Below are 13,969 nucleotides of genomic sequence, written 5' to 3'. Positions count from 1 at the left end.
GCCTCCAAATTCTCTCCAAAATCCATCCTCTGCACCAGCCGTCAAAACACCTATCTGAAAAGACAAAATAACGCAAAAAAAGCAAACCAATCTGATCTGCTACTCTCCTGCTTAAATCCCTCCAATGAGGCCATTGCTCATTTCCCTAGGATAAAAGCCAGACCCCATGTACCTGCCCAGCCTCATCACCGGCTGCTTGCCTCCACCCTAACTCCACACACACACACACACACACACACCCTGCAGGTCCAGATGCCCTGAACTAGTCCCAGTTCCCCAGTAAAGATCAGTCTTTCCTGCCCCTGTGTCTCCCCCTTGCCGTTGACTCCCATGTCCAAACACCTGACCTTTAGCTAACATACATTGGAGACTTAACCACATACCAGGCTAGGCACTATACTAAGTGTTCTAAGTGCTTTCCTGCTTGGGGACCAGATGGGATGGTGGAAATCTCAGGGGAGGAATGTGATATGGACACTGGTGACCAGAGAGAAAACTCTTCCAACATCTTGGCATTATGGAAACTCATTCAATCCTCACTCAATGCCCTCCACCCCATCCGGCTTCCAGAAAACCCCTTCTGATCCCTCCTAGCTGGGTGGGGTCTGTCTCAGCTGTGTCTCCCTCTTCAGAGCCTTCTGTACTCTGCTGACTGTGTCCTGAATCCCAGCTATTTGGGCTCATGTGTCCTAGTGATCTGTGTGGAATAATATTTCTGATACAGGAACAGACACCTAGCCCACACCTCTCCTTCCTTCTTACCATTCAATTGGTGAATGTGATGTGAGATGTGACCTTCTTACATCACACTCTGCTCAGTGCCCCAAGGAAGAGATGTGATTGCAGAAAGCAGAGAACAAAGAGATGTTTTCCTGGCATCTGAGTTTCAAAAGCTTAGGCTCTAAAGGGAACATAAAAGACTTAAGGCATAAACAAAAGATTTGGGAGAAAAATGTAAGAAAAAGTAGGTGTCCCCATCTCCAGATTAAAAAAAGATTCTCTAAGCTAGGGAGAGGAAAAAGCAAGGAGATGGGGAGGTAGTGAGAGTACTGGCATAGGAGGGCCCCAAAAGGGAGGGGCCCTGAGCCCCACTCCCCAGACCAAGCCCCCGGACAGGTTTGCAGGGTGTGAAAGCTGGAGCAACTCATGCATTGTTGGTCAAGTAAAATGCAGAGCAGGAACCCAGGGTAGAAATGGCTTCAAGGTGTTTCTGGGTAACCAAGGTCTCACAAGTCTTTGCATGTGGCACAGAAGTGGTGGAGAGCCTCAGGACTGAAAGGGTTACACAGATGGGGACAAGAAACCACTCCAGGATGGCCTGCTTGTACCACTGACTGGGGACCAGGTGGGATGATGGAAATCTCAGGGGCGCCACATGGACCCTGGTGACCAGGGAGAACACCCTTGCAATATCTCGGCATTATGTAAGACCCTTGGGACTCAGCTGTGACCTTTGTGGAAACAGAAGAAATCCCCAAATGACAAAAGATTATGTTTCTGGCACTCGGGCAAAATGGAGACTCAAAACAGAAGTTACATTCTTGTGGTATTTCTTGCACATCTGAGATTTGTACCCGCTAGTCCAATTTCCTGAGCCCTTAGCCTCCTTCCCTATTGGGTGCGGGCACCACAAGGGAGGTCTGTCTCACTGATTGAAATCATCTCAGCAAGTACACACACACAGACTCACACAACTCCCTACTCCTGGCTGCTGCAGCCTGACACAATGGGGCAAAAGTCTCAGACAATAGCTCCAGCAGCTCATGCCAGCTGGGCTCCGTCACCCCTGTTGATTGTCTCAGGGTCCCTCTTTCCCTCCCCTCCCCACACCCTTTCCCCTGGGAAAAAAAAGGCAGCACAGAACCAGCAAATACTTCATTGGAGACACACCAGACTCCACCTGCATCAACTCAGGATACCAGCCACCCCAGCCCCAGTCCCAGCCCCATCTGTCCTGCATCCCCCTCCCAGCGCAGCACAGCCCAGATGCTGCCTCTGGGAAGGAAGCCTGAGCCCATAGTTGCTGAGCTGCTGGGAAGATCTGGAGACTCAGCTTCCCCAGGATGGACTCCGTTTCCTTAGGAACGATGCCATGTCCCTGAGAGGGCTTGGTCTCCCGGGGAAGGAATCCATATCCTCGGGAGGGTTCCATACCCTGGGAAGGGCTCCACACCCCTGGGAGGGACTCCTTGGTCCTGAGGGGGCTCTGTGGCCCTGCACGGGCTCCAGTCCTTAAGATGCAGGAGGACTCCAGGCCCTCGGGAAGTGTGCCAGGTCCCTGAAAGAGTTCCGTGTCCTTAAGAAAGACTCCATGTCCTCAAGAAATACAACTTGTCTCTTATCCCTGGGAGGACTCCATGCTCCCAGGAAGAACCCAAGGAAGGGCTCTCTGCCCCGAGGAAGAGTTCACGTTCCCCAAGGGCAGCCCAAAGCCCCTCTCAGCTGGCGCAGATGCTGCTGACAGTGGCCCCTCCCGGGCCCACAAGGCCCAGCTCCTCCTGCTCATTGATGCACAGCTGGTAACCGCAGCCCCGGGTCCGGGCTCCAGACGGGACCTGGCGGTCAGTCTTGGCACGAGGGGGCAGCAAGAAGCCCACACTGCCAGCGATGAGCATATGCCAAATGCTGTGAATGTAGAAGTAGTTGTCTCGGGTCTCCACAAAAGCATAGAGCAGGATGGCACTGCCCGCGATAAGGCTGCCTGGGCACAGGTAGAAAAGCCAGCGGCGCCACGTGGGCGGGTAGCAGTGCCGGCGGCGGACGCTGCGTACTGTCTGGGGGAGGCAGAGAAGTGGGGCTCAGGAACGCGACGCCTTGGAACCCAAGCCACTGCTGGTCACTCTCAGGCTTCCCCTGAGCCCTGGTGGTGACCTGAAGGCATCTGCCAAGACTGGAGTGCAGCGCTGTGAGCAGCACAGTGATGACGACAGGGTCCAAGCCCACCTTAAACTGGGAACCAGATACCCAAGTCCCTGCACCCAAGTCCTGCTGGGACCTCCCCGCCCCCAGCCCTCCCAACCTTACCCAGGCTGTGGCCAAGATCCCCAGGGCAAAGAGACTGGGTCCAAGCAGGTTCCAGAGTCCATGCCGGTCAAGCTGCAGAGCCATGGACAGCAGCATAGCCCCCAGCAAGTACAGCACCTAGAGAAAGAGGTCTCCAGGGGCTGGGCCGGGATGGTGAGAGGCACTCGGCAATGCCCCCAGGAGAGATGGGGAAGTGGATTTCAAGTAGACTTTGGCTATGGTTGTCCCCCAGGGCCCACTCTGGACTGACCTGCTTGACCACAGGCTGTAAGCGAGCCATGGCAATGACAGTGACCCACACGGACATTAAAGAGCCCAGGAAGTCACAGAACTGCAGCACGTCGTAGTCCATGATGCAGAAAACCACAATGCCTGGCTGGTCACAGGCATGGTAGAACTGGAGGAAGAGAGGACAGGCATTGAGAGAACTTGCGGCAAAGGTCCAGGTCTACAAAACCGGAGAAAGAGGCCATGGGGTGGCGTGCTGCTGTCAGAAAAGCGGAGGTCAGAGGGCACAGACTGAGCAGAACTGGGAAATTCCCAACTCCCCAACCCTGAGAAGAATGTGGTAGGGAGGCCCGGTCTGTGTCTTAGGCTGTACGTATCTGGCAGCCCTAAGCCTCGTCCTCACCTTCCTAATCTTCCTGCTTCTGGAATGTGCTGTGAGAGCACCAAGCCAGGGGATCCAGGTCTCTCAAGCTGAGGCCAATCCTTGCCTGTATCCCCTTGTGCTCGCGTGGGTCCCACCTGTAATCCTGGCCCAAGCTCTGAGGCTGGAATCTGGCCTCTTGGCCAATCCAGACCCCAAGCCCTGTCTGTTAGCTCAGACTCTGAGTTATGCTTCACCTTCAGACCTTGCACTTATTGGTCCTCTGCATCCTCTCCCGCCCAATGCCATGGGGGAAGAGGTGGGGGGACAGTAAGAAAAAAGGCAGTCCCTAAAGCCATGGAAAATAGCATGGCACTTTACACCACGGGAAGAACATAGGGAAGGGACAGTGCTCACCTACCCTACACAGTGGGGAACACAGTAAATAGGGTATTGAGGAGCTTAAAGGTGGGGTGCAGGGGACACAAGTGGAACTGGAACAAGCTATACTGGGCACCCCAATTAAGGAACCAAGCTCTGCCATCAGCCCTTGGGTCTGTGGTCGCAACCCCTGTGCCCCGCTGGATAATGCTATCAGGACCTCCGGCAGCCTGCATTCCCTTATTGCGAAAACAGTGACCCAGGGATAACCTGAGTTCAAGTTTATTTTGTCTTGGAACATTTGCTGTCACCTTTCTTTGAACTTCTGTGTAGAATTTAGGTAATTTGAGTACTTATTGATGCTAAACACTAAGGCCATGGATGGTTTCAAGAATATCTGGTGCAGAGATGTAGGAACACGCGTCCTTCTATATCATGTGCCTTACGAGCCCACCCAAAGAAAAGAGACTGGGCAAGGTCTCTGAAGACAAACAGCTCTGACCGAGAACAACCATCACAGTGGCACGCTCACTTCTCCCATCTCCCAACATCGCCCCTGCTCCGTGTCAGGAAGATTGGGTTATTATGGTAATGGAAGCAGGGTTAAGAAAAATTACGAAGCTATAACGGGAAAGAAAAAGGTTTTGACCTATGTAAACCTGACCAAAATCTACTCATTGGAGCTGAGTTTGAGACATGCCAGCAGATTTTAGGGGATCAAAAAAGTCTCCTAAGATTCTGCGAATCAATCTGTTTGACCTCTGTCACCTGCACTTTACCCCAGGTCCTCAGGGAGCCATGGCTACTGAGAGCACCTCTTGATAGGAGAAACAACTCAGTGTAGTTGCCAGGATTGGGCTGAAATGCATCAGGCTGAACAGAAGCTGGGGCAGGAAGGTTGTGTTGTACCATCAAAAGGCAGCCTTTGAAGTGGCTTGATCACTGACTGGATGGACCCTTTAGGCACTACTTTCAGCCCACATCAGTTTCTTCATCATTCTATCAAAAGGCAACCCTAAGTCACAAGGGCTCTGAGCCCAAAAGAGAGACAGCCTTATAGACCTCAGTGAGACAGGTATCCAGGCCTCCAGAGGCATGGCTCTGGGTGTGGGCAGGGAGGGGGCAGGGATATCCAGCCCACAGCTGAGGAGAGAGATAGCGGAGCAATATCACAATTTCACTCACTGGCAGCAGTGGGGTCTCAGTAACTCCTGGGGAAAATGAAAATGGGAGAGCCTAGTCTCCTGTTTGAATGAGTCAGAGCTGAGAACGAGAAGGTGGAGGCGAGGTCAGGAAGAAGAGTTCAGGGAAAAGGAGCATTATATCCCGAACTCACAGCACAAACCATGACACCGCAACCTCACTGATGAAACGGCAGCGACCTTAGGGAAAGCAGGTGGGAAACTGAAGCAGGTCTGTTGTGAAAGCTGACAGAAGCCAGCCCAGATGCAGAGCTGCCACCAACAGGATGGGAAAACAGACTCAAAAGTTTAGTCTTGAGAGACAAAGGATGCGAAAGAAATTGCTAATGTTTCTTTTGAACCTGTTGAAGATTTCATCCAGTCATTCAAATTGCAAAATGTGTAACTTCAACCAACAGAGGGGAGAGGGTGAATAACATAAGGGCAGGGAGAAGCTAGGAGTTTAGAAAAAGAAAAATAAAACCAGGGATATTAATTGACATTGGGAAACCTTGGGTTCGATTCCTTCGCATTTTAAACTGCAAGTCTTAAACTTGTGTACCTATCCTCTTTCTTTCCCTTCACTTTGGAGGTAAAGAATGTTGTCCCTTCAGGAAGAGACTGCTCTGGAATTATCATGTTTTAAGTGAGTATCCCAGGCTTTTCAAAGGGTTTATAAGTTTGGGGACATAAATCCCTCTTTTATATTATTAAATAGAGAAAATGAGTTCTTACTGGGAAACTTGGAGAGACTTTCATGTGGGCCCATATCAGTATTAGAATTAATGTTTGAATATGCCTCAAAGGTTTATTTTTTAATTCTTTCTCTTATATGTGATTAATTGGGAACTAATTTGGTTCCTAAACAAATCAATATTTTGGCCTTTTTCTATTTCTCTACCTCCAAGACCGGATATACGTACTATTGCTCACTAAATTACCCAATACTGTTTTATGATTTGGATTTTATTTTAAAGCATTAATTTCACCTTTCACACTTCACCAAGCACTTGTTTCATATGCCTGACTTTCAGGTATACAGAAGGAAATGCCCAAACACTTCTGGGAGAGGGACTTGTAATAAATCTTTCAATCTCAGATAAGAGAGGATAAATATCAGCAGAGGGCTTCCCTGGTGGCACAGTGGTTGAGTGTCTGCCTGCCAATGCAGGGGACACGGGTTCGAGCCCTGGTCTGGGAAGATCTCACATGCCGCGGAGCAACTAGGCCTGTGAGCCACAACTACTGAGCCTGCGCGTCTGGAGCCTGTGCTCCGCAACAAGAGAGGCCACGATAGTGAGAGGCCCGCGCACCGTGATGAAGAGTGGCCCCCGCTTGCCGCAACTAGAGAAAGCCCTCGCACAGAAACGAAGACCCAACACAGCCAAAAATAAAAATAAATAAATAAATAATTTTTAAAAAGATTAAAATATATATATATATCAGCAGAAAAAAAGCAAAGCTGAATCACGTAACATTGAAGACACATCTAAGAAAATAATTAATTGAAGGCTGATTTCCTCCCAGGAATTTCTACATTGAAAAAAAGAGTGGGGAATAATGGAGAGATCATCTCTGGAGTGGAGAGGTTTTGGGGGATATCATCTCTCTAATCTTCTATGACTGATTATTCTACAAGTATACTAGAAAGTCAAAGAGATTGTTTAAGGTTGTAGAAAACCCTTAGGGGTAGAGTTAAATTAAAACTGCAGTGTGGGGACTTTCCTGGTGGTCCAGTGGGTAAGACTCCGTGCTCCCAGTGCAGGGGGCCTGGGTTCGACCCCTGGTCAGGAAACTAGATCCCACATACATGCCGCAACTAAGAAGTCCACATGCCGCAACGAAGATCCCGCGTGCCGCAACCAAGGCCCGGTGCAGCCAAAATAAATAAATAAATATTAAAAAAATAAAAATAAATAAAACTGCAGTGTGAGGTGAACAACATGATCTACATTTCACCAATCCTGATCTGGCTACTGTCACTGCTGAATGTCCAAAAATGCCATCAGTAAAGTCCATCACTGACTCCCTCCCGGGGCACACTTTGCTAGGGAAACCCGCCAACAACCTGTGGCAGCTTGCTTCACTGAAACTCCTCAACCCAGAGGAGACAGCATCTTGTTATCATATATTCTAGGCATATGTTTGTCTCTTCTGCCTGCAGTGCTTCAGCCTGCTTTACTATTCATGGTGCAGGATCCATTATCGATTGCCATGGCACCCATTCAGCACCATCTCTAACCAGGAGGCACAATTTATAGTAAATGAGGTAAAGCAAATTGCTCACCACCATAGATTTCACTGGTGTAACCATTTACCCATCACCTAGAAGCAACTGGCTCAACCGAAAGTTGGAGTGGGCTACTGAAGGCTGAGTTATAGTGGCACCTGGGAAGCTCTATCTTGAACGTCTGGAATACTCTCCTATATGTTTGGCACACAGTATGTGCCCAGTAAATTTTAGTCACCTTATAGTCATCTTATACTTTATGCCATGTATATTCATGGGAGAATATCCCCACACTAATAAACTTTCCCTTATGCAAAAAAAAATTATATATATTACATATATATATATATTGCACTATTGTTGTCTCACTGAAAATTGTGGACTAATTTTTAGATTAGTATTCCTTTTATCATCAGCAATAAAAAGAAGTGGTAGAAATAACACAGAAAGATTGGGGGATTTAAGAAAAGAAATTCAGACTACTAACTGGCTTCTATTAGTATAATCTAATTTGACACCTTCCTCAGCTTTGAACATTTCTTTACTTACAAAATAATTTTGGAAAATTATCCTAAATTGTTTTTTTCTGTGGAATTTTATACTTTTATAACATAACTATACAGTTTGTCTAACGCTCCAAAACAGAGTATCCTGGCACCACAGAATTTAAAATTGGAGACGCAAATATATTCAATCCATACAAAGATTAGAATATTTGTACTCGGGATAGAATGAAACTTCCTGCTGTTCTCTTATTTTCTGCTTCCGTTTCCTCTTGGAAACAGTCATGGGATTTTGCCAAGGGCCACTGAGAATTACTTGTGCTGGTGTGAGGAACAGAAGAGGTAATGAGGAGGTGGGCTTGCAGCCAGGGTCTCAGCAATCAGCCAGGAAGGCTGCAGGGGCCCCAGGATGTCAGCTCTGTCTGGGTCTTTTGGGATCCAATTATGAAGACTCCTCTAGCACTGTGAAGGACATGTGGCTTTAACTGTATGAGTTAGAGGTGCACAACCGCAATGTCTGATATATTTTCCCTGTGATTTCTTGTATTTGGTTTGGTTATATTTCCTGACCTTTTGATTGGCTCTTTTTATCTTTTAAGAATTTGAGAACTACTAAAGTGAGGTCGTTAGTATTTCTACATACTCCAGGACTTCTGAGAAACTGAAGTCAGGTTAGAAATGTATCAATGCACGCTCACTGCCCTATGCAAGGGGAACACTACATCTCAATGATTACATGAGAGGGATCAGGAGGCAGGCTGAGTGAGAAGTTTGGTTCTACCACTCACCTCAGGCCTTAGGCAAAGTATTTAAACTTTCCTCATCTGCAAAACAGGGATAATAATAATAGCAATACCTCTCTATTATTACAGCGTTATGGGGAGGATTCGACGAGCAGTGTCTCACACACAGCATGTATTCAGTAGATGTTGTTTTTCTGTTATAGTTATCTGAACTGTCGGCTATATACAAAATCAAGTGCTGGGTTTGTGGCTTGCTTTGTTTTGCTTTTTTTACTTATTTACATTTTGAATTTTAAACTCCTGAAGAACAAAGCTACTGTCTGCTCCCAGGCCCTGCGTAGGAAGTGACACACTACTTCCAGGTGTAGACTGTCCTGGATTTGAAGACAAGGAAGAAGACTGTCGCCTACTATGCTGGTGCTGATACCTGCAATATGACCGATGGGTCCTTAAATGGAGACTGCTGAGGAATGAAATAAGTCTAAACTAAATAAAGAACAGGAAAGAGGGACAAGAGGAAATCTGCCTGGGAAAAATGAATCACAAGTAGCTCTACACTTTGGCACGTGTGGAAAAAAAACAGGAGTCAGAGCAGGACTTTACTCAACACCTCAGAGCCAGTACCTTCTCCTTGATCATTTGCTTACTGCCTTATTTAAGAAAGTGGAAGCACTGTATGTGATGCCAGGCACTTTCGACTCCCCCAGCGTTCCTACTAGGGGAAGGTCTTTTCTTTTCAGGATGATATGCCATCAAATCCAGAAGATAAGAAGTCATCTGATACTGAATACCCTGGAGCCAATGCCCAGGATGCTTTGTGAAGTGCAGGAGAATGGATACGCTCTCCTCACACGCTCCAGGCTCCTGACACACTTAGGTGTTCTTACTAATTGCAAACCACATTAGATCTGCACATAACCAAGAGTGCGCTGGTGAAAGAGCTGTTGCTAGAGGATTTAGTGAGCAACAATATAAAAAGGATCTGGAAACTAAAAAAAAGAGAGAGAGAGAGAAACAATGTTGAATATAAAAACAGAGTGGGGCATTGTCAGAGCAGGCCTAAAAAGGGAACCAGTCAAACAAAACTGGGGTGTGCTGTTCTCATGCAGCTTAAGTGGCCAAGGTCTTGCTACATGGCTCGGTTACAGCCCACTGTTCCTCACCTGTGGAGAAACAACCGGGACCCTAGACCATGACTCAGTTTCAGGACATTTGCCCCCCACTTTCTCCTGGATGATAAGTAGGATTTTTGTAATTTGGATATATGTCTGATCTATTAATACTGGACAACAGGGAGGCATGTATTGGTTTTTGTGATATCCTTGTTGCTAAGACATGTGGAAAAGTCTGAATCCATCTAAGATGTTTGCAGTGCTCATAGGCAGGCACTGTACATCACAAGATACCAAGAGCCCAGGGATGAGATGAAAAGATGCCTAGATGTAGCATCTCAGGGGAATTGTGTGGACACAATTCCAAACTGTAGGTCAGAGTTTCTCAGCCAGTGTGTTGAGGTAAAGGTCCCCTCAGCCCTTGGAGTGGACAGGCAGGGTGCGGGTCGCTGGAGACCCCACACTGTCTCCAGTGACTATTTGTTATCTTAAATCGCAAAGAGCCTTGTTCATATATCCCAATGTGCCTTATAAAAATTATCATGTTCGCATGCCATGATACGAAGTGGTCAGGAAGCACTGCTGTACAGTGAAGAGGAGACATTCTCATACCATGAAGGTGTAGACATCCCCAAACCCCGTGGTGGAAATGTAGACTCTCACCCCCCCCCCCCACCATGGGTAAGGACTCGGTGAAGACACAGATGCCACCGCATACCGTGGAGAAGAACATGGTGAAGGTGTAGACAGCCGCTTCCAGCACATATCGACTCCGAATGGCCAGGACCACGGGGGGCAAAAACATGAGGTTGCTCAGGCAGAGCAGTAGTGTGGACAGAAGCTGGAATCCGTAGGTGAGCGCATCCGCACTGTCGGTGCAGCCCCAGCCTCGCCATCCTGCGGATGAGAGAGGCACAGGGTGGAAGAGGTGAGAAGGCAGCCCAGGCTTCAGCGGACACTTCCGCTGGCGGCCTCTGCTCAAGCCCGACGCCACTGCCAGAGGAGGGTGGTCCCACCCTGACTCCGCACCCCCTCAAACCCGGCTACTCAGGCTGCCACCTCCCTCCCGACCGCCCCGGGTGGGCTCCCTCGCCAGCCCAGCCGGCTCACCGGCCTTGCACTCGCAGGCCGCGTACAGATAGTTGTGCGTGCGCAGCAGCTTGCACTGGCCGTAGGGCCCGCAGTCGTCCACGCACGGGGACAAGAAAGTGCGCAGCCGCACCTCGGCCGTCGCGTTCCGGCACCGCACGAACCTGCGCACAAACTGCCAATCAACCGGGCCCGGGCGCAGCCGCGCACCGCCCCGCCCCGCCGCGCCCTGCCGCGCCCCGTCCCGCTCACCGAGGCCCCACCCCGCACAGGGAGCGCAGGGTTAGGAACCAGGTCCCCGTCTGCGGGAATGGGATTCGCAGCCTGGCCACTCGGGAGGTGGCACTGACCGTGAGGAGGAAGCCGGCCAGGGACTCTGAGGGGAGAAGGGAGGAGTCAGTGTGGGGTCAGGACCTAAAGAACCCTCACCCGCCTGCCTCCAGTTCCCAGACGCCCTAGCCCATCCTTCCTCCATACCCACCCCCGTACCCCCGACTTCCAGCCCCCCCTCCTTCCCCGGTTCCTCACTCCACCTTTGGAACAAGTCATTGCTGCATCCCCCAGGCTCAAGGGCACCTCGTGAGTCAGGCATCCGAACACGGTCACATTTTCCTGGCGCAGGGAGCTCTGGGCAGGGCGGGTATAAAGATGAGGCGGCCACACCAGCCAGGTCCTCCCACCAGCCGCCCCGCCAGACTCCTCCACCTCTTAACCCCTCCCCAGAAACCCCTCCAGGCCCTCACTGGACACCCCGTACCTGCAGGTGCTCTCCACACGGAAGCACCCTCCCCACCCCTCACCTCCTCGTTCTTACAACAGAAAAACTGGGAAACACCAGATCTTCCACAGCAGAGATCTTTCAAAGACTGATGAGAAGGCAAGGCCACTTCTGAATCCTTTCTTTGGGAAGAATTGTTTAAATTCTGTCCAGGCAAGAGACAACACCCACTTTTTCAGTCCTATCTAGCTTGATGGGGGGAAGGGGAAGAGCACTGTTGCTGGATGTAGACACTAGTTGTAAACAAAGGTGATTGTAAGGTTCGTCAGTCATCTTCACATCTTCACCTGGGCCTTGAAGGCGGGAGGCATGTAAAGAAATGCACTCTTCCTCAGGTGAAATGATTCTAGGTACTGAGCAGTGGTAATAGGACGCCTACGGGATTAAATGTAGCAAACTGGCTGGGATTAAAAGAAACTGGATATCCACAGGAGTAAACGGAAAGGGTTGTCTACAAGAATAAAGGTAACAGGATGCCATAAGCTCACCTCATTCAAGAAGGATTTGAGGCAGCTTATTAAATACCTATAACAGGATAAAATAAATACATGAGGGAAATTTACAAATCTGTCCCTAGATGTGGGCCATATATTTGCAGACTTCCAAGCAACCAAAGCAAAGAAGAAAACGTGAGTTACCACATTTGTGAGTCCACAAGATAAAAGTTAGAGTCTCAGGAGAAGCACTGCACCCAAAGGGGTGGTTCTCAGTTAAATTCACATCAAAGAAGCACTGTGTGCTGCCCCGCCTCCTATCCTTAGCTGCGAGAGTGAAGTTCATACAACTTGTTCATAACTTCCCTCAGTGCAAGCCCAGGGCTATATGCCAAAGTATTTTTCAGCAAAAGCCATTCTGGTGGGAGCCAAAGAAGAAATGTCCTCTAGGTATGCAGTTCTCTGAGCCAAATGTCCAGTTTTTGATCCAAGGGAAAACATCAAAATACTTGAGGAAAAGATCAGAGTAGGTGTGCCAATATACCTTTCAGAATAAATAGAACAGGCTGTCTGAGGTGTGCAGCAGTGTCATAGCATGCAGATGGCTGGAATGTAAGCAGATGCCTTTTAGAGAAAATAGACAAGAATGTAGAGAGAGACAGGGCAAAGCAGCAGGGGAGGTGGGCCTCTCCTCTCAGGATACTGAGGAAGAGTCAGTATGGGTGGGGCTGGTCTCTGACATAGGCTCTATAGTTTCAAGGTCAAATCAAGACTTCACTGTCATTGCCCAAAGGCATGGCAATAAGCAAACACAGAACATATACAGTCTTAGCCAGAACACAGAGAATTTGAGTATGAAAATAAGGAACATCTTGGGGTTGAAGAGTCAGCTCTGTCCTGACCAGCAGGATCACTAGAAAGTTCTGAGCCATGTCCCATAAAACACCACCTCAAGACACAGACCAGGTCTCAGGTGGGTGATAGGAAAATGATCCCTGCCCCAGAGCTGAGGGATAGTAAAGTTAAAAGGATTTTTGGCTGAGGGAACAGTAGATAAATAATTAGATCAACGCCAACCCAAGACAGTTGCCAATGGCCTGACACAGGGCTCTGCCCTCAGCCCAGTCTTGTTCAGTGCTGAAAATAATGACTAAGAGGTTTAGAAGGCCAGCTTTTCAAGTGTGTGAATTACACAAAGCAGTGAAAATGCAAGGTCCAAACCAGTGTTAGGCAATGTCTCAAAGATGGACATAAATTCTTCCACTCAGGTTAAAAAGTGTGCTGCAAAAATATGAGATAGGAATTGGCAGCGGTTCACATGAACCAATCTCAGGGCATGAAAATGTGCATGGTCCTTGGTTACAACTAGATAAACACATCAGTTAATTTGGATAAGGACTAGGAGGACATATACCAAAAAGCTAAGCAGTTGTGTTATGGAGGTGTCTTCCTCTATTTTCCAAAGCCTTTATATGTGATCCTATTATTTTTATAATAAAAATGTATACAATTGTTTTGAAGCAAAAAAAGGAAAAGGAAAAAGATCCAGAGGTCTTAGTCTACCACAAGCCTCAGGTGATCCCACAGTGTGAGGCAGCAGCTGAAAGAGGTAACTTGATCTCAGGTTGCACAAATGCTGCCTGCCACCCAGGTCAGACCACCTTGGATCACTTATTTCAGAGGCATGATGACCAGAAGTATGACCAGAGGAGACAGCAGAGGATGAGAAGTCTAAGATGCTGAGGCTGTTCAGCTTTGGCGAGGCTGAGAGGCATCCGAAGGTCTGTTAGAATTGGACAGGGATGCAACAAATGTACCACACTAATGCAAGATGTGAGTAATAGGGGACACTGTGTGGGGAAAGAGGGGAACTCTCTGTACTTTCCTCAATTTTCTGTAAGCCTA

General features: G+C 48.6%; 1 protein-coding gene across 13 annotated transcripts in view; it reads right to left on the bottom strand.

The window, feature by feature from the left end:
• TMEM8B (transmembrane protein 8B) overlaps window positions 1-13,969 on the bottom strand; it is a 36,066-nt gene that overhangs the window by 6,939 nt on the left and 15,158 nt on the right. For 11 of the 13 annotated variants that reach the window (XM_082402324.1, XM_082402322.1, XM_082402328.1 and 8 more), the window contains 7 exons: window positions 11,386-11,479; window positions 11,105-11,228; window positions 10,874-11,016; window positions 10,482-10,660; window positions 3,275-3,421; window positions 3,025-3,141; window positions 1,861-2,770 (listed from right to left, as the gene is read on the bottom strand). In XM_082402324.1, coding sequence (XP_082258450.1) covers window positions 2,339-2,770; window positions 3,025-3,141; window positions 3,275-3,421; window positions 10,482-10,660; window positions 10,874-11,016; window positions 11,105-11,228; window positions 11,386-11,479 — 1,236 coding nt within the window. In that variant the 3' untranslated portion in view covers window positions 1,861-2,338. Of the gene's footprint in view, window positions 1-1,860; window positions 2,775-3,024; window positions 3,142-3,274; window positions 3,422-10,481; window positions 10,661-10,873; window positions 11,017-11,104; window positions 11,229-11,385; window positions 11,480-13,969 lie in introns of those variants that run through there. The other 2 variants (XM_082402325.1, XM_082402327.1) reach the window with 2 other exon arrangements.

The sequence above is a fragment of the Balaenoptera borealis genome, assembly GCF_965194805.1.
Source record: "Balaenoptera borealis genome assembly, chromosome: 8".
Lineage (NCBI taxonomy): Eukaryota > Metazoa > Chordata > Mammalia > Artiodactyla > Balaenopteridae > Balaenoptera > Balaenoptera borealis.
Note: the sequence above shows the minus strand (reverse complement) of the source record. Positions and strands in the feature narration are given on the sequence as shown.